Raw genomic sequence first — 24,198 nt, forward strand, 5'->3', positions numbered from 1 at the left:
TGGTGTTGCCTTGGGGAGATGGCAGTGGGAACGCCAGCCTCAGTGTGGAAGGACAGGGTCTGCATGCCTGTGATGGCACTTCCCAGCTTGTCTCTCAGGGACGAGATGTCTGAGAACCGGCAGCCCCACCAGGGACCCATGATGATGCTCTGGAGTGAAGGGTCTCCCTGCCTTTGAAGGGTGTCCTTTTGCCCTGGGTGTGGTGAGTGAGTGTGCAGGAAAAGAGGTACCACACCTGCATCAAAACAACCTCCTCAAATTCAGGACTAGTCTATTTCCTTGATTAACGTGCATCTGGAAGAAATAGAAAATGGCTATTTCCGATTACCATTAAAGTGTACTAAGCCAACATTCATGTATATTTTTCTCTCCTACATTCACTCAAGGACTTGGAAAGAAACCACTTCCCTTGCATTTAGCACTATGTCTGTGTGATTTATGGACTTCCCAGTTGGCGATAGTGGTAAAGAACCCACCTGCCAATGCACAAGACACAAGAGATGCGGGTTAGATCCCTGGGTTGGGAAGATGCCCTGGAGAAGGAAATGGCAACCCACTCCAGTATTCTTACCTGGGAACTCCCATGGACAGAGGAACCTGGCGAGCTTTAGTCCATGGGGTCACAAAGAGTCAGACACGACTGAGCGACTAAGCACACACACACACACACACACACATACATACTGTGTGATTTATTCCAAGAGCTGCCGGGCCCCCTGCAGGTACATCTGATTCAGTGAGGATTGATGTCCCACCTTATCACTGCAGCACCTCAGCAGCTGGGGGGATGTCTCTATACGTCCAACTTAATTGCCAGATGCATTTATATTGGTCGACCAGTTGGCTGCAGTCTGTGTAGCTGGATTATTAATATATATATATTCTTTTGTTCAACTAATGACCTAAACTTTATAGCATGTGGATAAAAAGTGTCCCCAAATGTGGAAAGGAAACTGACAGAGCATGTCGGTGTCTCATTAAACTAACTGGCCTGGCCTCTGGGGATATCTGTGAGCAAGTCAGACAGAGTGGGCTTATCCCCATGCTGATGGCCCAGATCCATCAGGCGGTTATCTCTCCAGGAAGCAGCAGCCTTCTGTTTGCTTCTTAGGGAAACTCCAACTTTTAAACATTTCAAACAGAAAAAAAACCCTCTGTGATTTTTTTTTTGTATGTGTGGGGATGTGGGGGAGGTGCTGCTTTTGCAAATATGACTTAATAGGCTGCAGCCAGCTTCTTGGAAACCAAACCATCTTTTCAGTAGTGTTGAAAAGCCCTCCCCTTTGACTGAAAATGCCTTTGACTTTAGAAGAACTCTGCTTAGAGTTTTGTGGCTCTGTTGAGCCCCATGTGAGTGAGCACATAGTGGGGAATTGTCTGATGGCACAGAGGCATACATCATTTTAGCTCTTAAAATTGTATCAGAGATGAAGAACACATTCACGTTCTAATTTAAAGTCTTCCTGTGACTTTAATCATCACTTCAGAAATAAAGTGCTTTTTAAATTTCTGTTGTGTTTTGCTATAAAAGTGAAAGTGTTAGTTGTTCAGTCATGTCCTACTCTCTGTGACCCCATGGACTGTAGCCCGCCAGGCTCCTCTGTCCATGGGATTCTCCAGGCAAAAATATTGAAGTGGGTAGCCATTCCCTTCTCCAGGGGACCTTCCTGGACCAGGGATTGAACTGAGGTCTCCTGCATTGCAAACTGATTCTTTACTGTCTGAGGCACCAGGGACCAGCAGATTATCTCTGATATAAGAGAAAAATCACAGATTTTGTTAGAATCATAGGGTAATTGACAATGGTCATCTACTGGAGAGGGTAGTTTTGTTTCTGACTTGTTCACTGATATTATTTTACATAGCTAGGGCTATTTGACATTATTTTATATGTTTCTATCCCTTTTCTTTGGAAAGCATCAAACTGGGTCTATAAACTTTCACTGGGATTAATTGCACCCCAGCTGGGTTATGGTTTGCTGTTTTGTCTTGATTTTGGAGCTGAGAGCAAGAAGGAGGATGATGTGGGGTCTCAATGAAGAGAACCAGGCTTCCATGTTTGAGGTCCCTTGGGGAGGAGGTTGTGCTTGGGGTGGCTGCACATACATTAGTGGTGTTTGTCATTGATTCTAGGGAACATGCCTAAAATGGGCATCGTTTTAGGGCATGAGGATGGAGTGGGCTCATTGTACGGTGGTGATCGTTCAGAAAAAGCTGGCATTATTTCACCTCCATCTTCAGATGCAGGCCTTCTGCTCAGCTCCCCACTTCCTCTGGGACAGAGCTGCTGAGCGAGGGGTGCTGACAGTGACAAGTTCACTCATTCCACATTTGCTGTCTGCTCCACGCATATCCGTCCCCACAGCACACAGCAGAGAAGCTTCCATCACTTCTGCAGCCTTGGTCACGAGAGTAAATGAGCTGAAGCCCTTGTGTGCCAAGCACATTGTTGGGCGTGTGGACAGTTGAAAAAGGGGAGACGTTGTCTTCACTCTGCAAGACCTGAAATCTTGCTTGTGTTTACTTACATTCATATTCAGTAGGTATGAATAGTAGTGTAAATGATTATACTATTTAATGGGTTGGTATAGAAAGAAACTATATTAAATTATACATGGAGACCATTGACACAGGACTTTAGGGGAAGGGCTAATAAATTCAATAAACCATCAGCAGTAAGAATAGGAGAGTTTTCTTTGAGCCAGACTGAAGACTACAGCCCGGAAGCCTGATTCCCAGATGACGCTGAGAAACTGCTCTGGAGAGGCAGGGTTCTCAGCACAGTTTTATATCTTGTCAGAACAAAGAGCATTCAACAAGCCAGGGATACATTTCTTCAAGGTTTCAAATCACAGACCAGCCTGACGTCCACAGAAAGTCAGCATGACCTTGGCGCCTGGGAGGGAGACTCATCATCAAAGGGGGACCAGCGCCGGCGTCCCAGGAAGGGAGGCGTTGAATCTTCATGTTGAACGTGGACAGTTCTTCACTTCTGGTCAGTGTGTGCTTTTCCTTGATAATTAAAGCAGATGTACAGTGTTTGTTTGATAGGCCACAAGCAGGCTGTTCTAATTAGCATCCAGTTCAAGTCAACTCATTCAGGTGAACTCAGAATGACTTCCCCAGACCTCAATATGTGAAGATTTTTTTTTTTTTTTATTTTGAAAAACAGGCTGGTAGAGATTTAATTTTATATACCGTATAGTTCCCCTCTTTAATGTGTACAGTCCAGTGGGTTTTAGTATATTCACAAGTACGCAGCCATCAGCCCAGTCAACTTTAGAGCGTTTTCATCACCTCAGAAAGAAACCCCTTTAGCTGTCACCCACTAACCCACCAAAGCACAAACAGGAAACCAAGAACCAGAGGACAAAGTAGCATTGTTGGAGTTTTGTTACATTGCTTGAAAAACAGATTAGGACACAGAAGGTATCATACTTTAGAGTCTATCTGTAGTTCAGTAGGTCCCCTACACACAAACCTTCAAGTTGCAGACTTTCAAAGATGCAAATGTGCATTCCATAAACATCAGGCATGAGTGACATTGCACCTGGCCCTTCATCTCCAATCGCTGACAACGCTTCAGCTCCACCATCTCCCACCTCCTCTCCCCACCCCAGTTAGTAACTCTTCTTGTCTGTTCACTTGATGCCAGCCCCTGTGTCCCAGCTGTTGTACTGGACTACTGTACTTTTCAAGGTACAATACTATAAGATTCAAATGTTTTCTTTGTTTTTTATGCACCATTCATGGGAAAAGTATTATAAACCTATTACAGTATAGTACTATATAGCCAGTTGTGTCACTTGGGTACCTAGGCTAACTGCTGAACTTAGAACAAATTTGACTTAACAAATACGGTCTCAGAATAGAACTCATTTGTATGTAAGGGGTATATTTACCTATTCAGTTTAATTAGACACTGTGGGGATGAGTGTGTATGTGGAAATGAACTGAAGAGTTTGGGTGTTCCTGTGACTTTGTTCGCTGTGACACTGATCTAGTCTCATGCCCCCGACACATCCTCTTGGTTGGGGCCCACTTTAGTCCCGTGTTTGGCTGCAAGGTGGGTGGAATCATAAGGTTGCATAAAGGCTCATGTGGGCCAGGAACTCAGACCCATCTTCATGAAGCTCGGAGCCCCTCTGTGGGAGCAGCCCCCCCACATCTCAAGTGTCTCAGCTGGAACTTCCTTCTCTCTCCCCCCGACCCCAGTCTGGTGCCAGCCATACCCCTGCAGTCAGGGGTCTGGCGAGTTCTCTCTTGGTCCTTGTTACAAGCTCAGCATCAAGGCACTCTGCCCTGAGGCAGCGTGGTCCTACCAGACAAGGTGGACCTGGCAGGTGCTGGTGTCACCGACCCACTAACAGCCTGTAAACCAGCAGGCTTGATTCTTTGGCAGTGGTATAAGAGGTTGTGAAAGGTGGTAACCTGATACATGTGGTTGTTGGTGAATTCATTTCCTCTGAAAGTACCAGGTGGAATCGAAGGTTGTGATTTAGGCTTCTCTGAACAGGCAAACGAATCCTCTTAATCTTGCACTTTCTTTAATCAAACTGCAAGATGAACATTATTCACTTTGCACGCTAAGTGTGTCCTTGAACATGAAATGAAAACTGTTCATTATAATTAAGAAGGAGGAAATGGGGAGCTGTGTTTGAAGTCCCAAAGAATCATTTAAAAAATGGATGATTCAGCAAATGTTCATTTATTACCTGTTGTATTTGGTGCTGTAAAGCAGGTCCCGAACCCTGGGTAGCTCAGAGCCCAGTTGTGGAGACAGAAGTGCATAGCTGACTGCATTTCAGATGAGGCTTTATCTGAAGAAGCAGTATGACGATGGCCTCGATCAGCTTGAAGAACGAGTTACAGATACAACTTTGCAGAAGACTTGGCTGACTGCTGTCATAGTTCATTTCCTCTGGGGGTGCACATGCCTTAAGGCCCACGTCCTTCTTTACACGAACCCCCATGGGTGTCCACTATGCCAGGTGTGCCCACCAGCCCAGGACCTCCTGCCCACGTGCCTGATGGCTGGCCATATCTCTCTTGATGGCAGGCCGTTAAGTCCTCTGTCCAGGACTTAAGCAGGTGTCCAGAGCCATCAAGAATCATTTTCATCCTCTGTTTGGGGAGTGGTAGAATGCTGTTGTTTTTTTTCCAGTAGCGTTTATTTTTAGAAGTTTTAGGCTCACAGGAAATGAAGGAAAGGTCTGGATATGCCCCTGTCCCCCTGCCCCACACATGCATGGCTTCCCCCACTATCAACATCTATCACCCACCAGCCACAGCTGATGGTAGGATTCACTGTTAGTGTTGTACATCCTATGGGTTTGGATGAATGTACCTCCTGGTTTACACACATTTACTTGTATGGTCATGAAAAGGGAAGCATATCATTTCCTGCTATTGAGACCAAGAATTAGTGGTTTTTATTAAATATGTGTTGCATTGCATGCGTGCTCAGTCATGTCTGACACTTTGCAATCCCATGGACTATAATCCACTAGGCTCCTCTGTCCACGGGATTTTCCAGGCAAGAAGACTGGAGTGGGTTGCCATTTCCTTCTCCAGTTTATTAAATATAAGCTTTGAGAAGGGTCTGTGTTATTTAAAAGAAAGTCCTTTGTTTAATTCACTTCTATTCCCACCCAACAAATCCCACTCTCAAATTTTTTTAAAAAAAGGACAGGAGAGAGAGGCATTGATTTGTGCACTTACCTCCTAGGCACGGAACCTGGCCTGGCTACCACCATCCCCGGGCCTCTCAGCACTGTTGGCTGTCTGGATTAGGTCTGGGGTGAAGGTCAGTGGTGAAATGGTTGCCTTCTTTTTGCAGAGCATGAGCAGTTACAGCTTGCCCTGCTTGTTGATCATTAACCAGGTGGGGGCCTTTGTTGCAGGCACAGGTGATGGGCAGGTGTGATTAAGGTTATTCTCTTAAGCACCTCGGTCGTCATTCATTTTCAGCCTTGCAGCTTCTCACAATGCCTGGTCCTGATGGAGCCGTCAGCTTGCTCCGAGACATCAAAACTCAAACCCTTCTCAGCTTTCCTCCCGACTGTATTTCCTATACCCACCTGCCCTGGAGCTGAGGCCAGGCATGCTGTTTTGAAATAGTAGTGAAATTTACAGTGGGGAGTAGTTAATGTATGTTAGCTTCAAGGAAGCAGACACTCCTGAGAGGGTCTTGGGGGCCTTAATAAAGCATTTCAAGGAAGCAGAGTATCGAATTTATGCTTTTTGTGCTAAAAACATTAAGGTATTTAAATGTGTTATTCTAATCCCTCTTGCAGCCTGGGAACAGGAGGATCCTATATCTTTTATTTAAATCCCAGCCTTCCTCGACTGCACCTAGTATAGGAAGAAACAGACGCTAACCAGTCGACTTCAGTGAATATAAAACTCAGTGTCATTCACAACATACAGCCTAGTAAAGTTTTTATAAAATGCGGTTACCCAGATCTTAATCGATTTGACACCAGTTGGTGTCGATGTTGGGTTTTCAGAAGCCAGCCTCCTGTCTGAGCGCCTCTTGAGTTGCTCTGTGATAAAATTGTCATGGACACAAGTGCAGATGATAAATCCTGAACCCACAAGCCGGGTATCCTGATTTCAAAGGGAGCCGTTTCTCAGTTGCAGAGTAAGCTGATCTTCAGCCAGGGTGTCCTCCCTTCACCAAGAGCACTTCTAAAAGCCCGAGTTACCCAGGCAGCATTTACGGCCCTGGTGCAGGATCAGGTTATAAGGGTTTTGTTCTCTTAATAAAGAAGATCAGGTTCCCTCTGACTCGCGCTGTGGGATGGCTGGTCTGTCCCCCCGGAGGCTGGGGAGCAAGATGGGCTATTAGCGGGCAGGTAGTCACTGAGGTCAGTGATAAATATTAATAGATGGCCTCATCTCCACATTAGGTGATAGCATCCTTCCTTTTAAAATTCCTGTTTATTGAGGAAACTTTCAGCATTTGGAATCAAGATGTAGAGGCCGTATAAAGATGACCTCAAGGACCAGAAAATCTCGTCTTGAAATTTTTCATTCTTAAACCTTGGGTAATGCGTCCCAGTGAAAGTGACCGGGCGAGTTTGCTTTTCAAGGTCCAACACTAAACGTAGGAGAATCAGGACTGTATTTTGTGTGATATGTGTGTGTGTGTGTGTGTGTGTGTGTGTGTACAGCTCTAAGATAGTCAGGGACCCCTCCAGATTTTATATGATTACTAAATATTAAATATTGAATGAGGTAAATGAACCTTTTAAACAACAATGATATTATCAGTAGAAAAGGTTGATGTATTGTTATAGCAATCAGTTTATATAAGTAGTATTTTTTAAAAGCCTCTCAAGTTCTTTTTTTGCTTCTATCCTCCCCTTGTTCATCCCTTGTCTCCTTTTTGTTAAGAGTTTGAAGATGAGCTCAACTTCAGCTTTTGAGAGTTGACTTCTACCTGAAGTGTCTTGTCTGGAGCGTGGAATCATTTTTACTTACCATTAAGGAAAATGAACATTTAGGCCATGTTGAAAATCATCTTTGTACCCATAGGATGCTGCAGAAATGTTACATTTTCTGCAGTTTGAATTTAATATTGCCCACATGTATGTGTTAAGTTCCTAAAGTGACTGTAGAATTGTCCCAGCAGGATATAAAGCAAGATGACAGGGCACCTGCTTGCTTCCCCCTCAGCCCCCACATAGCCAGATTTGTCACATTGTGCCCAAAGCACACACTCAACCTCCACTGTCGTCAGAAGAAGACTGCCTTATGGCTGAAGCTGGCAAAATACAGGAAATGTTATCAAAACGGGTGCATTTCAACCATACCAAAATAAGTAATGGTGCTGGCACATCTGAGCTCTCAGCTTCATTTCTTGGCAAATCCAGTGGCATGGTGGCCTGTGTGTCATAGCATTGGCTGGCCAGCATCAGGGTTCATCGTTAATTCATGCAGCTGTTTGTCACCAGTAATGAGATTCCGCATTTTATTTAGTCAGCAAGTTCAGTGCTTATCCTACTAGCCTCTGCGTTGATCGTTATTAGCAGTGCGAAGGCGCTCAAGTGTTGGAGATTTCAATAGCGTGTGATTTCAGACTGAAATCCTTGTGCAGAGAGCAAATACCCGGTGAAATGCTTAAAAAGACCTTGTTTGGAGGACTTGCATCACCCAACATCCTGAGAGTGTTTGTAGAGACTTGGTGAGCCAGTGTCTGCTCTGCCCTCCAAGTGCTTGTTTAAGATGATACTCAGGGCCTCACCATCGGCTTATCATAGTCAAAGCACAGTGATGGAGAGAGGCCCGGGGTGGAGGGACGGGGGAGTGGAAGAGACCAGGCTTATGTGCTAGCCTGTCCCAGGAGAGCCCTACAAGAGGCCAAAGAGCTCTGGCAGCTATATGTCAATAAGAGCTGTCACAAAAAGCCTGTAGTAAGTCTATAATGTTTCCAGGGATGTTGGCAGAAAACAGAAATCAAGACCCTTGGCTTGTTTAGTCAGGAAGCTTGTAAACAGTGTCCGTTCCTGGACCACAGGCAGTGGGGGGAGGGGGTGCTTTTATCTACTTCCAGGGGTGCCAAGTTTAGATCTTACAGAGGCGTCTGGTCATTTTCTGAATGCTTTCATTCGCCACGTTTCTAGGTCTGTTACTTATACGGAAGTTAGTGTAGTTTTGTGTAGGTCGAAGAGTATTTTTTCCCCTGTTATCCATAGTATGGCTAGAGATGTAATTAATCTTAGAAGCGTGATTGTGGTAGTTAGTCCCCATGGATTGAAAGTCCACGGTATGATCATTGGATTAGCAGTGAGGGCCAGGCAGGATGAGGAAGGAAAGGTGAACGAGACAAACAAACACACCCCACAGAAAGGATGTGCTCAGTCACCCTGAGTGTATATTAATTAGGGTTCATAGAAGTAAATACAACTGAGAGACGTGCTGGTGGCCCCCCTTGTGGTCTCTTATCCTTCCTGCTCTTTTATGAGGTCAGAGAAGGAATAGTAACTTCAGTCCTATGGCATTTTGAAGGAAACCTCTCCTTTTATATTACCAATCAGATGTGGTTTTGAAATTTTTTCAACTTTTATTTTATATACAATGTTGTGTTAGTTTCCAATGTACAATAGAGTCAGACATGACTGGAACAACTTAGCACACACGTACCATATACTAGTCATTTTGAAAAGTAAAAGTGAAAGTGTCAGTCGCTCAGTCGTGTCCACTCTTTGTGACTCCATGGACTGTAGCCCACCAGGCTCCTCTGTCCATGGAATTCTCTAGGTAAGAACACTGGAGTGGGTAGCCATTCCCTTCCCCAGAGGATCTTCCTAACCCAGGGATCAAACCCGTGTCTCCTGCATTCCAGGCAGATTCTTTACCATCTGAGCCGCCATGCTTTATTATCTGGTTTTATACTCTGAACAAACACTTCATCATAACTGATGGTGCTGTGTTTTGGATCCCATAGATTTATACTGCTCTTTCCCCCAGGAGGGCTATGGAAAAGAGCCCACTTTCTTTGACTCTCCGTGGAAATAGCCCCTCTCAGGTACAGGTTGCACACCATCTCCTTTGGGGCCGGGCTTCTACAAGTTCGGTGTCAGTGGACCTTCTGTCCTGGGTCTGCCCGTCCTAAGCCCTTCTGCCTTGGCTGCACTTTAAACGCTGCCTCCATCTCCAGGGTGGAGATGGAGACCTCTTTCTTCTTTCCTCTCACACTAGTCCTCTTTTCTGCACTTCTCAAGCCCTGCCAATTTTTCATTCTCTTTTCTGAAAGCAGGTTTTGTAGAAAATTCCCTTGCCCGTCCTAAGTTACGTATGATGGACGGCAAAGCAAAACGAATCTGTGCTAGTTTTCTGATTTATTGGGAAGACCTATCCCAAGACCTCTGTGAGCATCTCAACTGCCTTTATCATCCGGGAGGGCAGGCATGCCCCAGAGGAGTTTGCACGTACAGCTCCCGCCTGGTGGTGTGATTACTGACAGGCTGTGTTTTGCGTTAGCTTGAGTTGTGTATTTCATTTGTGAAGCTGGCACATACTTGAAAGCCGCAAGCTACTGTTTTCTGAAAGCTTCTTTGCACATGAGCCTAAAACCGTCTGTATTGGATTTGGAAATTATCCAGTAACTGCCCTTTTAATGCAGCGAAATGTAGATTACAGCTGTTTCCTCTGGAAGGCCGTGTAGAGTCCTAACTCGTCTCTCTCCTCCTCCAGGGTGTCTCCCCTGCAGAAGTCGGAGATAGTGGACGTGGTGAAGAAGCGGGTGAAAGCCATCACCCTGGCCATCGGGGATGGTGCCAACGATGTGGGGATGATCCAGACGGCCCACGTGGGTATAGGCATCAGTGGGAATGAGGGTATGCAGGCCACCAACAACTCGGATTACGCCATCGCTCAGGTGAGCCACGTGGTCGACCAGCTGTCACATGTAGTTGACAGAGTTCGCTGGGCATGAAGGCCAGCTGGCGCTTGACCTTCAGTCCAGTCCTTCAGCCGCCCCTTTGGAGGTGGCGTGGAGGAGAACCCACCAATATAGCTGGGTTTCTCTCTTGGCTTCATCTTGTGTAGTTACGAGGCCCTGTTCTGCGGTTTGGGTTTCTTTTCCGGCTGTGGGAAGGGCCAGGCTTTCTGTCGTCCAGGTGAGAGGTCATTTCCAACAGATGAATCTCTGATTTTATGATAATAGTCTCTTCCCCTAAACCCTGCACCCGCTGCGTATTCTCTTCCAGTGTCTTCCATGCCCAGGGATGGCTGTGCTTGTAGCACCTTTCTCTGCATCCTCCCTCCTGGCATCTCCCCTCTGCCAGAAGGTGCTGGAACCCTCTGTCTCGTGGCACGTGAGGTCGGGGGACTCAGTGACTCACAGACACTGCCCTCTTGGCTGTGCTGCAGGGTTGCAGAGCCACTGCTCTTAGGAGCACTGCCCAGGCTTGGGCAGCGGTCCCCCTGTGGTCAGCAGCACAAAGCTTTTGGCAGTTCGGCCACATCCAGCCCGTTCCTCTCAGGTCTATGCAATTCAGCAGAGGCTCCTGACATACTTAGCATCTCCTGTCCTAGCAGTCGGAGACCAAACAGAATGTCCACTCCTCAATGACAGCCCCAAAGTGAAGGGAAATGGCCAAGCTCCTGCCCCGCTGGGATTTGCATCTAGACCATCTTTGCTGCCTGACCATCCAGGAAATTTAGGTGTCTCAGAGAACACAGACCGGTTCCTCCCATCTCCAATCACAGTGTGCTGGGATTAAATGCCTGCTTGTTGGCGCGAGTCCCCTCATGGTCCTCCGTGTTCAGTCTTTGGGAGAATGCATTAACCTTATCACATGAGCACGAGTAATCATGGCCTTTTCCTCCTTGAAGCTGAAATCTGGGGCTGCATGTTAAGCGTGGAAGAACTTGTTGCAAGCCCAGGGATGCAGACTGGCCTTCTGTATCTTCAAGGCCCCACTTCCCAGAGGGGGGCTCTGCTTAGATGCCATCTCAAATCCCCACCACCCCCCACCCACCAGCTAGTGGTTTTGCAAACGCAGAGAACAGCAGGATCCTTATAAGTCCAAAAAGTACATGAAATCTACCTTGTTCCTTTTGTCGATTTTAAATGAATCTTCAAGATGATGACTCACATAGGTAGGAGAAGGAATTCCGACTTTATAGGAGGGAAAACTGGGCTTCCTTTACAAGAGGTGACCTACCGCGGGTCCCAGCCCCCAGGGTCAGAGAACAGCGGACCTGCACGTGACCTTGGGGAACTAGCCCCATGCACCTGCCTGGTTCCTTTCCAGAGTTGACTGCCCCAAGGCCTATGGGACTTGTGCTTCCTGCAGGCTGTCAGCACCTGGAGATGTTATGCACCCCAGCATTATTAAATACTTGAGTTATAGCATCATATGGCTGGCAGGGGTCTTCAGAGGTTTCCTAGGAGCTCCAGGCAAATATTTGTCTTTTTCTTGCAAATGTCGAGGGAAGGGAGATTCCGTGACCTGCTTTATTGAAACCGGACTAATAGGATGTGGGATCTGGAGCAGTTGGTCTCTTCAAATTAAAGGCAAATCAAAATGACAAGGAAATCAAAACTAAAGGGCAGATACAGAGGGTGGCAGGGCTATGTGATTCTGTTTGGGGCTTTTCTTGTCCATCCAGCCTATATCACCTGTGCTGGAGGAGCTGATGGACAGCCCCAAAGACTAACACAGAGGAACACCAGGGGTCTCTAGCCAACAAGCATCACTGCGTGTCCCTCCCATCTGCCATCCTGCTCAGGTGTAATCAGAGATCCCGTTATTTCAGGTCTGCGTTCTGCTTACCTCATACCCTCTTCACCAGGATGTTTCCTCTGCCATAATTACTAGGTAGGACATGCCACAACTGACTGAGTTCCTTTGGTTGAAGTTAATAAAGTGATAAATGTCTTTGGTCAAAGTTCATGCCTTAGCACTTGATCTGTTTATTTTAATGTGGATGAGCATATTTTTGATTGGATTCTTGAGAACGTGCCCTGGAAAGTTATATCCAGAAGGAAAGAAAGGTTAGCTCAAAGACTTGTCCTTGGGAAAATTATGAAGTCGGCAAACCCTGGTTCTGTTTCTCCCCAGCTGGCCTGTGCTGTGTCTACGGGGTGGCCCCAGGTTGCCGGCCAGCCCGCTGGGGCCTCAGTGTGCAGGGCCAGCCCGTGTCATGTTGTGTCTCCAGCCCTCCGCTGCCTGTTCTCCTTGGAGAGAGTCATTTCTGCCTCCTGCCTCCTTAATGTTTTTTGAGCAACCTCATGAAAACAGCATTTTGATTTAGGATTTTTTTGTTTTGTTTTCTGAAAAGAAATCACTGTAGCACTAAGCTAAGGCCTTCTGGATGGTTCCAACAGATGTTCTCTGTACTCGTGGAAGGTTGAACGCCAGGGTGTCCAGGTCAAATACAAACTTCCTCTTTATTTGTTTAACCATTCTCTTTGGAATCCTTGATGACCCTGTATGGGGAGCTTTATTTCTCCACGTGTACCCATTCCCACCACTCCAGAGTCTCATTCAGCTTTTGGAGCCACACGTAGACAAGCCACCTGCAGAAACTCACCCAGATGTGGTTTGCGTGGCTTGAGCTCCTGTCCTTAGTGTTAATACCAGCTATTGTGTGGCCTCCTCTCGAAAAAGTGTTTAAAAAATACTGTATCTTTGGCCAGTCTTTCTTTTCTGTAGATGGTTAAATGTAACTTCAAAAGTAACCTAAAGTTAATAGGAAGTTGACAACAGCAGAACTCCTAGTATCTGTGCATGGTCCTCTCTCGTGGGAGAGTGATGGATTTGAGTTTGTGGGCTGCCCTGCGACTCAGAACAGGAGGTGAGGTTTTAGTTCAAGGCAACCAAGGAGGACTCAGTGCCAGGAGAGGCTAATTGAATACATAGGAACCGTGAAGTGAAGCAGGATCACCCCTAATGATGCATACTGCCAGAACACGCCCAGACTATGACCCCAAAAACAGCCCATCTCCCTCCCTCCAGCTCCTTGTTCACACTTTTGGGGGCTTTTGTGAATTAGGACCCAGAAGACAAAGGCAGGCTAAAGGGAGGCTGAGGAGATAGGATTGGAGTGGTGTCCAAAGACCCCCTGCCCCGAGGAGGATTTGAGTATTTTATTCGAATATTGTTGAATATTTCAGACTGCAAGAGCTAAGCCATTACATCACTCTCAACTTGGTGTCAGCTGCATGTTGATGTTTTATTTGGACGGATGACTACATCACATTTCAGCAAGAGGGGCTGTTACTTGTTGGAGGCCAGAAAAAGGGGAAGGAGATGGGTCTAGAAGTGGAGGGCAGAGTATATGTCTCTCTGTGGGTGGAGTGTCATTGTCTCACATCTGCAGGCTGACAGTGGAAATAGGAACAGGTAGTGTCTATATGCACATCCCTCTTCTTAAAAGGATACAGGTGCATGACAGTCCCTGTCCCTTGCTCCTGTTGTCATTACAAAATTGGTGATTGAATGGAAGCATCTTATTTCACTGCTCTTTTCTTCCAATTTTGGTTGGTCACCTCCTTTTAATAACTAATATCCTAAAAACATTAGAGTAAATAGAACTTCACAAGACGGCAATCTGAAGTCTAGCTGTGTGACTGGGGAAAATCACAACTCTGTAGCTTAAAGAGGAGATCTTAGACCTTCTCATCTGGCCTGAAAGCTGCCTCTAAAGCGAGTGGTGTTCTTGGTCACCAGCAGAATCCGGGTTCCTCCACTCCCTTGCCCGTCTTCTCCTCCGAAGGTCATTCCAGACCCTCTTTCTTTCCTTTTTCAGTTTTCCTACTTGGAGAAGCTCCTGCTGGTTCACGGTGCCTGGAGCTACAACCGGGTGACCAAGTGCATCCTGTACTGTTTCTACAAGAACGTAGTTCTCTACATCATTGAGGTGAGCATGGCTGGCCCCTTCCTTCAGGAGGAGGGTCCTCATCAGAGGGACCTTAGGTGACTTCAAGGAAGGGTTTTGTTCAGGGAATACTTAAAAGATGTTCCCCTGATGTGTGGAGCCTCTTTGAAGCTGGGGACACCTTCCAGATCTAGTTTCGCTGGACCAAAAGTCAGGCGTCCATGGCTGCCTTCTGCCTTCTCTCTCCCTGATGGACAGACGGACAGGGCAAGGCCCTCTCCTCTGCGTGGCCCTCCTGCTGTCACTCACACCTTCCCCCACCCCCCAGTGGAGGGAGCCTGGGCGGCAGATGTTGGCACCTGGCGTGGTGGGTGCTGAGACATTCCTAGGCAACCCAGCCTGGTTTTTCTTCACTGAATGGAAGGGTTTCTTCCTGGATGTCTCACGGACTCCACAGGCTTCCTGAGCTTTTGGTTCTTGCTTCTGGGACATGTGGATGTTGCTGCTTTAGCCGGGAGGATGTGGGATTGAGTGGGGAGAAAGCCAGGAACATAATTAAAAATGTCTCAATGAACGCATTGAGTCGCCAGCCTGTTTTTCAAGACGCAGATTCGGTTGTAAGTGAAATACGCATGCTGGTTGGAGGGACCGGCGGGGCAGAGGTGCTGGCCCAGGGACGAGTGGAAAAGACACTTCAAGTTCCACTCCGATGGGAGCACCAGCCACCTCGTTCCTCCTCCTTTGGAGCAGCTCTACTGTAAAGGTGTGGCCGTCACGACTAAGAGATTTCCAGACGTGTTTAGGAAAGAGGCAACAGGCAGTCACTCTGGGGAAATAGGGAAGCAGTGGTCATTGTGTGTGGTGCAGGTTATTTTGTGTCTGGTTTCTCCACTCTTGGCAGAAATAATAACTGAGGCATAGATCCACTGTTTCTGATGTGGCCCCTGAAAAGGCTCAGCTCAGATCGTGGACATGGGGTTTGCTAGTGGAACTGCAGTTAACCGTTTCTTGACCAAATCATCTGATCCTTCCTGTTGAAGAGTCAGCTCAGACCTAGAGGTTTGCATCCCTCCCTCTGTAGCCAAACTCCTACCAAGCAGTTTCCCCAAGTTGCACAGGTTGTTCACTGCACAAGGCTGCCCAGCCAAAGCAGCTGAAACATAGGAAAACCTAGAAGAAGGGATATGTTTTCTTACCCCTACAAAGGGCAGCCCACTTGCCTCGTCTGCTTGTCTGGTGCTGCTGTGTTCAACTCCACCCTCTCTGAGTAAGAGCTTTCAGATGTTACCCATCATAGATGCTGTGGTTTCTGTCTTCTTTCTGTCCACATTCTTACAGTTCCCTTTGGGTGCTTAAAGATGTTTGCCAGCCCCCTCCCCACAGCCTTTTCTGCATCTGTAGCGGGAGTCCCTCTTGAGTGTCACTCGGGGTCACAGATAATTGGTGCTGTGGTCTGGGGCCAGGATCACTGAGGCCCTGGTGTCAGCAAGTTCCCACATGTCAGCGTGTCTCACGTGCATGTTCATCTCTTGGAGCTGCTGGCTTCAGAAGCTTGCTCAATAATCTGGTTTTCCTCATGATCAGCACATTACAGATAGTCTAGACTTCTTATCAGAACCGTCCCCAAGGAGCCCCAACCCTGGAGCTTTCCAGAGCTTCCTTGGGGGCCCTTCTTAGTCATTGACACCTACTATCTTGGCTTTTTCCTTTAAAAAAAGAGAAAGCTTCCAGTGAGCTGACTCTGAGACGAGTACAATTTCAGTCTGTCTGAAAAATTCTGTTTGGCAGGCTTTCAACTCTGAACGTGCCAGGCAAGTTCCTTACATTAATATTGGCTATTGTGGCTGAGCAGCAGGGGTTAAACAGTCTTGCATAATCAGGCTTTTAAAACATTCTATATAAAATACAGTGTCTCCACCGCTCTGTGCCCAATTTTCTCCTTGGTATGGCTGGGTGATCTTCATTTTAAAATAGGAAACGAAATCCTTCCTGAGCCCAGACAGAGCACTGACTCAGACCGCATCTGCCATTGCTACATAACCTTCATGGCATCAGTGGGTGCGCTTCAAGCATAATTCAAATACAGGAAAGTACTATGTGCATGCTGTTTTAGTGTATTTTGAGCTGAAAGATCAAAGATGGTATAATTTGATTTGTTCATTTGCAATCAAAAGTTTTGCATTCTAAGTAAGGGTTACCTTGTAGCTAATTATTTATGTGAGAATAAATTAAATATATTGTGTATTTTTCTTAAATGGTTTTCTTGTAATTCAAGAAGAAGCTGCAATAGCCAGGACGTTCTCATCTCAGATGCCCTGTGATACATGTAACTGTCACTTAAAAATACAAACTTGAAATAATTTGCCAACTAAAAAAGACATCAATACAAAGGTGTCATGCATGTACACACACGTATCTAGCCTTAGTCATTAGTAGGAGAATCATTTGTTGTTGTTTAGTTGCAAAGTCATACCCAACTCTTTATGACCCCATGGACTGTAACCTGCCAGGCTCTTCTGTCCATTGGATTCTCCAGGCAAGAATACTGGAGTGGGTTGCCATTTCCTCCTCCAGGGGATCTTCCCAACCCAAGGATCAAATCCATGTCTCCCACATTGCAGGCAGATTCTTTACCACTGAGCCACCAGGGAAGCTACCATGACTTGAATTACCAATAAAGGTGTTAGACACAGGAACCCTTAACAAGTTTGAAGAGAGTAGTTGAATTCATTCACTCATTCGTTGCCAACAATTTGGAGCACCCATGCTCTAAACTCTGTGCCAGGCAGTGGGACTGCTCAGATGTATGTTTCAGAAAGCCCATCCTGCCTGCATTAGAGATGCTTGAATGGGCAGACATCACTGTTTTAAAGTATAATTAATACACCATAAGATATACCATTTCTTGGTGTACAGTTCCATGAATTAAAATGGAGTTTTTATCATTAGAAACTAACTGGCAGTTTTCTGTCTGCCTCTCACCGATGATGACAAACAAAAATGTCACAGAGTCCTGTGGATGGACGATAATGGTTGCAAAACAGTGTGGATGTATATGGTGGCACAGTGGTAAAGAGCCTGCCTGCCAACGCAGGAGACAAGATGTGGGCTTGATCTCTGGGTTGGGAAGATCCCCTGGAGGAGGAAATGGCAACCCACTCCAGTTTTCTTGCCTGGAGAATCCCATGGACAGAGGAGCCTGAAGAGCTACAGTCCATGGGGGTCACAAAGAGTCAGACATGCACGACTGAGCACACATGTGTGAATGTATATACTAATATCACTAAACTACACGCTTGGAAATGGTTAAGATGGTGAACTTTGTGTGAATTTTGCCACAATTTTTTGCTAAAATGTTAAAGAATGTCACAAGCATTTGGCTGCTTTAGTCACATTGAGGGGAAACCAAAAAAATGCGCATCAGCTTATTGCAGGCTTGAAAGACAACTTTACACTTTGGGTTTTTTTTTTTTTCCATTTATTTTTATTAGTTGGAGGCTAATTACTTTACAATATTGTAGTGGTTTTTGCCATATATTGACATGAATCAAACCAAGCAGATGCTGAGTCTAATGGCTGTGACCAGATGGACCATACTTAGAAGGAGAAACCTTGTCATGGGGCTGGCTTGGGAGAGGGGTGGCTTCACAAGCTGGCCAAGCAGGTGGGACCCCGATCAGCCAGTTGGAGGGGAGTGTGCCCTGTGTGTCTGCATTCAGGGCAGGAAAAGAAATGGAATTTGCAGAAGCAAGGAGGGCATGGGTGGCCACTGGAGTGGCCAGAGGAAGGGCCTGAAAACCAGACAGGAGCTTTGTTGCTCTTGGAGGCTGGGATTCGTTTTTCATTCTGGAATAGGCATGTTCCACAGTAAATGCAGCTTCAGAAAATGTGTCTGTCAGTGTGGCAGGCAGATGGTAAGCAGAGACCTTTAACATACTTCTGTAGTTTTAACCTGGGGCATGAATCCTGGCCATCATGATGGTGAGCAATTGGTGGTTCCTAATACAGAGAATAACCATGACATATAGATATCGAGGTGAAAAAAAAAATAGGAATTTTTATACCACTTAGAGTGAGTGCCTACTTATTTTTGGCACCATATATAAGAAATTTTAGTGTTTTCTTGGGGTCGTTAAATTGGTATGGGATATGGGCCAGGAAATGGGATGCAGATTAGCCTGGTGGTCTGGAAATATTATCACCAAATGAGAAATAGAGATTTAAACTATTGCATTTTGGGATCGTGGTAAAGAACCCTCCTGCCAACACAAGTAGATGTAAGACACACAGGTTCGATCGCTGGGTTGGGAAGATCCCCTGGAGGAGGGCTTGGCAATCCACTCCAGTATTCTTGCCTGGAGAATCCCACGGACAGAGGAGCCTGGTGGGCTACAGTCCATGGGGTTGCAAAGAGTTGGACATGACTGAAGCAACTTAGCACGCCCACACGGGATCCAGATGAGCAAGACAGAGCCCTGGCTCTTGGAGTCGAGTGAGGGGACAGAAAGAGGAGCACCCACCACTCAGACGACTTCCAGGAAGACACTTGCAATGAGATCTGTCAGAGGCGTGCTTCACATCCAGGGAGGGTGGCAGCCTCCAGGTCCTAGGACGAAGCAGGTCAACACCGGGAGGATGAGGAGGGGCTGGAGGGGAAGGTTAGACCCATGTGCCAAGGGGAGCCCACACCTGCCGTTCCCATCCCATGCCCTATTTATTCCAGCTCTGTAGAGAAGTGATACAAGTAAACAATAGGGGGAAAGTACATTTTGTTGGGATTTTATGTTTTGGTCAGAAGGCGGCTGCAGAACTAGTTAGACGTGGGCTCAGGACCAGCCTCTCAAAGCCTAGTTGGTTGCTGCTGGTCCTTAGAGCTGGGAGTGTGTTCGCAGAAGGCGAGGGGAGGAAAAAGGGAGAGGAGCGGTCACCAAGCCAGAGAAATCTTAGCAGTCCAGAGGGATCCCCCCACCAGATACCCGAGCACTTTGAACTTTATAAAAATAGACTCTTACTGCTTTTTACAGGTGACAATATATGCTTTTTTAATGATGTTTTCGCAGCTGCTTTACCTAAGAGGATCGTTATAAAGATCCAGCATTCTGGAAGAAAAAAGTATTCAGCCGTGGCTGTTTTAAAAATTGAGTCTCTAACTCCATAAAATGTTTAAGCCTCCCTGGAATTAAAAAAAGAAAAAAAAGAGGCGCAAGTCCAAAAACAAAAAAAGACTTCGAGAGCTCTATGGTATGCGTTATTCCAGGTGACCACATTTCCCCACCATCTGGTACTTGGGCCAAAAAAAGAAAAAAAGAAAAAACAAAACACCCAAACCCAGCAAAGTGTCCAGCTCATCATGTCTGGTCTGCATTAAAGTTCACAGGTTCCAACTCGCTTCCCTTCCTGAAGGCCTCCTGCTTCCAGAGACAGCTCCACCCAGGGCAGTACTGGGTGCTTCTCTATCCACCAGATCGGTGGGGACGTCCAGGCATAATGAGTGACCAGCACCCAATAAACACACACTCGACTGAGCGGGTTTCAGTAGCAGCCAGCCTCTAGGAAACTGTCAGGCTTCTTGGTTTTCTCTTTTGCTTGTTTTGTTTTTGTTTTTAGGATAGAAGAGAAGGTTTGCACTTTGTACTGTGTGTCTTGCCTTTTAGGAAATGCCTTTCTGGTCTAACCTTAAATCTTTCCGGGCGGAATTTTCACATGGAGAAATATCCCCTCCAAGTATTAGTTAATTCATTTTACAGTGTGTTTAATCTCGTCTTTTGAGAGTGAAGTATAATATTGATTGCATTCTTTATACACTTTCCGGGCTTCCCAGATGACTCAGTAGTAAACAATCCACCTGCCAATGCAGGAGACGAGACGTGGGTTCGATCCCTGGGTTGGGAAGATCCCCTGGAGAAGGAAATGACAAACCACTCCAGTATTCTCGCCATGGACAGAGGAGTCTGGCAGGTACAGTCCATGGGATCACAAAGAATCGGACATGAATGAGCACACACACTTTCCTACTCAAACTAACTTCTATTTCAGCTGAAACTCTCAAATAGATTTTTCATTCTCAGGAAGTTGATTTTACCAGTTAGGTTTTTCATCTGCTGTTTTTTTCTTGCCATTTTCCTCTGTTTGATTTGCTCTCCTGAAATGCATTTTTTTTCCTCTCCGTTCTTCTTGCAGTAGAGACTGGGTTTCCTAAAACTGTTGAAACCAGATTTCCTTTCATTTTTACAGTTAATTTTGGGATAATGTCTCGGCACAAATCCATTCTGATTCCTACCTGTCCGTGTTCATCTCTGTAAAGTGGGGGACACTGGGCTGAGTGGGTGTGGTGGAAGGTCCAAGATCAAAGGACTACCCTCGTGGTCCAGTGGTTAAGACTTTGCGCTTTTACTGCAGGGGACATGAATTCAGTCCTTAGCTGGGAATGAAGATCCCATATGCCACACGGAACAGCCAAAAACTAATTTTTAAAAAATTTTTCTAAAAAATGGAGAATTTGATTATAGACCCAGAAGATACAAAGTGACAACGAAAGGCACCTTCTGTAGACGACGAAGTCGACAGTGGTGAGGGGTCGGTAACAGTAACAGACAGAGTGTATTGACTGATGATGTGTGACTCCAATGGCAGAAAAATCTTTTCCATTATAGGTTACAAGATATTGAACATAGCTCCCTGTGCTCCCTATAGTAGGTCCTTGTTGTTTACTTTATATGTAGTAGTATGTATTTGTTAATCCCAAACTCCTAATTTATCTGTCCCCTTTCCACTTTCATAACCATAAATTTTTTGCATCTGTGAGTCTGTTTTGTAAATAAGTTTATATTATTTTTTTTAAATTCCACATAGAAGTAATAGCATATGATATTTGTCTTTCTCCTGACTTCACCTAGTAAGATGATTAGGTCCATCCATGTTGATGCAAACAGTATTATTGCATTCTTTTTTATGGCTAATATTTCATTCTATGTGTGTGTGCATGTTTATATATATCAGATCTTCTTTATCCATAAATGTTTAACTTGCTTCCATGGCTTGACTGTTGTGAATGGTGCTGCTATGAACATTGGGGTGCATGTATCTTTTTGAATTAGAGTTTTCAACTTTTCTGGATATATGCCCAGGAGTGAGATTGTTGGGTCATATGGTAGCATGGCTCATAGTTTTAAAATATCTTTTATAGGCAAGTAAAATATAATTACTTATGGTAATGCAATTCATCTTTCTTTTTCTTGTACTTGAGAGTTTTCTGGCTTTGACTTTTAGTTGAAACCGTTCCTATTAATAAGCACCACATTAGAAACTCGTCTTCCCTCCAGTAAAGGCCTGTACCCTTAAGTGGTAGCTAATCTCTGCTGCATTCTGACAGCTCATTTGAGCCCCGGTATTGGTTTTCCAACAGGTGCCCTTTCCTTCTTATTTCCAAGGTCCTGGCAGACCCAGTAGATTATTTCAAGAAAGCTCAAGAGTAATGTATATATTTTCTTGCCTGATCTTTCAAACGAGGGTAAACGAAGTAGATTAGTGCAATCAGATGCTGCCAGTACCTGCAAAGCATGCCATTAAAAGAATATTGATTAAATATTGGCCTCTTTTATCTTGGGATCATTGGATGAAGTTTATCATTGCTCCTTAACTAAGCTGCATGTTGTTCTGATAATCTGTTGTGGGACACTTGTCAATTTGAAAATTGCTTTTTCATAACATGGGCTATTAATTAGAAGCTGTTACCTCCTCATTAGCTTCACCTAATTAGTTTCCCTTATTCCTTTGAAAGTATTTATTAGTAAGGTATGCCATTCTCCTATTTCATAAGGTGTAATTTACATGCACAAAATTAATACTTTTTAGCATACAGTTCTGAGTCTTAACAAATGCATTGCCATTCTCGGATATAGAACAGTATCATCATTACCCAAACCTCCTTCAGCTCCCTTTGTATCAGCTTCTACCCCCACACCCAGTCCCTGGAAATGACCAGCCTGGTTTCTGATGCTATAGTTTTGCCATTCCATAGGCATGTAACTGCATAGTGTGTGGTCACGCTGACTTCTCCTTGCAGCATAATGCATTTGGGATTCATCCATGTTGCTGAGAGTTGTTGAGAGTTTATTCTTTTTTTATTGCCAAGTAGTATTCCTTTATGGACTTCCTTGGTAGCTCAGCTGGTAAAGAATCTGCCTGCAATGCTGGATACCTGGGTTCGATCCCTGGGTTGGGAAGATCCCCTGGAGGAGGGCATGGCAACCCACTCCAGTATTCTTGCCTAAAGAATCCCATGGACTGAGGAGCCTGGTGGCCTATAGTCCATGGGGTCACGAAGAGTTGGACACAACTGAACGACTAAGCACAGCACAATATTCCTTTATAGCAATAGAGTTTCCTGTGGTTGGGGAGTTCTGGAAACCCAATCTCAGGGGGTTGAGAACCAGGGGCCAGGAAGTCAATGAACTCCAGATAATATCATAGTTTAAGGAAGGGCTGGAGTCAAGTTTGACTGTGATGACACTGGCCATAATAAAGCAAGATGGTGGTAGTGGACGGGTGAGTCAGCCTGGTGAATGTTGTCTGCTTCACCTCTCTGGGAAGAGAAAGACCAGAGGCCCACAGAATTGTCTCCTAGAGCCACACTTCCATCCACTGTCTGGCTGGGCACCATCACCATGGCAGCATTGGTCACAGCCAGAGGCTCCACCTGGGGGCTTTGTCTCCAGCTTGTCATGCAGCCTAAGCCCCAGACCACTCCCAGCCTCAGTGTCCTCTGTAAAATGACGATAAGATAGCCCATGTATCAGAAAGTTGGTGAGGATTAAGTGAAATCACCATGGAAAGCCTTTAGCCAACCACATAGCAGCCCTCACATCACATCAGCCTTTAGCATCCCTATGTTATTTCATATCTGATACCCTTACCGCTACACTGTGTTCACAGGCTTGAGACGCTTCTCGTCCCTGCTTCTCCCCAGAACAGGAGTCTAGTTTTCTAGTCCCCCTCCCGCACAACAGGAAGCCTTCTGGGGAGGAGGCATGTCTTCCCTTAACTGCTTCTGTAGATGCTCTGCCTTAAGTGTGGCTCAGATTATATAATCCTAAACCCTGCAACTGTGGATAATCACTGTCGAGCAAAACAACAAGGACCAATCTGCTAGATTAACTGGAAGTTTGCTTGCTTCCCATCTGTGGATTGCTTATAATTGAGGTGCTGATACTTTGTTTTCCAGTATCGTGGGCCCCTGTCCATAACTGAGAAAGAGTTCTTCTAACATTCTTTGATGTCTCATCTGCCCTGACCCAGAGTGGCCCCTGCAAATTTCATCACGTAGCCTAGACCCCTCGGTACTTACACACTCTGCCCGAGTTACATCAGGAGCATTTAAATGAAACATTAAAACTGCATCCTCTCCCCAGTCCACTCTGCTGGACTTTGCTGGACGGAATCCACATGAGAGGGCTTCTCCCCCAGAGTATGAGATTTGCCGGTTTCTTTCAAAGCCAGGACATTTCATGTGGACTGAAGGTCACTCTCCAGGTTGTAAAGGATCAGGATGCCTGTCTGCTTTAGAAGCCAAAATAATCCTATCTCTGGGTGCCTGCCGATCACCTGAAAACACACCCTCTTCTCTCCTCATGTACAAACTGGGTGGGAATTGTGCTGTCAAAAAAGTAATGTCAGCACTTTCAGGTGGGTAAAGTGCTGTGTTGATCTTGGGCATTTTCCACTTATAGTTTTAAAGCATCCAGAAGTTCTGCCAGTTACACCTGCAAAAAGATGCTTTGAAATTCACCTGCTTTGGGCTCTCTACCATAAGAGCAGGTTACAGTGAGATACTGGTCACCAGTATGTGTTGGAATGAAAATAGAA

The 24,198-nt window shown here is 45.7% G+C and overlaps 1 protein-coding gene across 1 annotated transcript in view; it reads left to right on the forward strand.

Annotated features, from left to right (window-relative positions):
- ATP8A2 (ATPase phospholipid transporting 8A2) overlaps positions 1-24,198 on the forward strand; it is a 447,047-nt gene that overhangs the window by 239,613 nt on the left and 183,236 nt on the right. Inside the window, exons 26-27 of the mRNA XM_070471693.1 lie at positions 10,201-10,384; positions 14,266-14,376. Of these exons, the coding sequence (XP_070327794.1) occupies positions 10,201-10,384; positions 14,266-14,376 (295 nt within the window). The remainder of the gene's footprint in view (positions 1-10,200; positions 10,385-14,265; positions 14,377-24,198) is intronic.

Source organism: Odocoileus virginianus, chromosome 8 (genome assembly GCF_023699985.2).
Source record: "Odocoileus virginianus isolate 20LAN1187 ecotype Illinois chromosome 8, Ovbor_1.2, whole genome shotgun sequence".
NCBI lineage: Eukaryota > Metazoa > Chordata > Mammalia > Artiodactyla > Cervidae > Odocoileus > Odocoileus virginianus.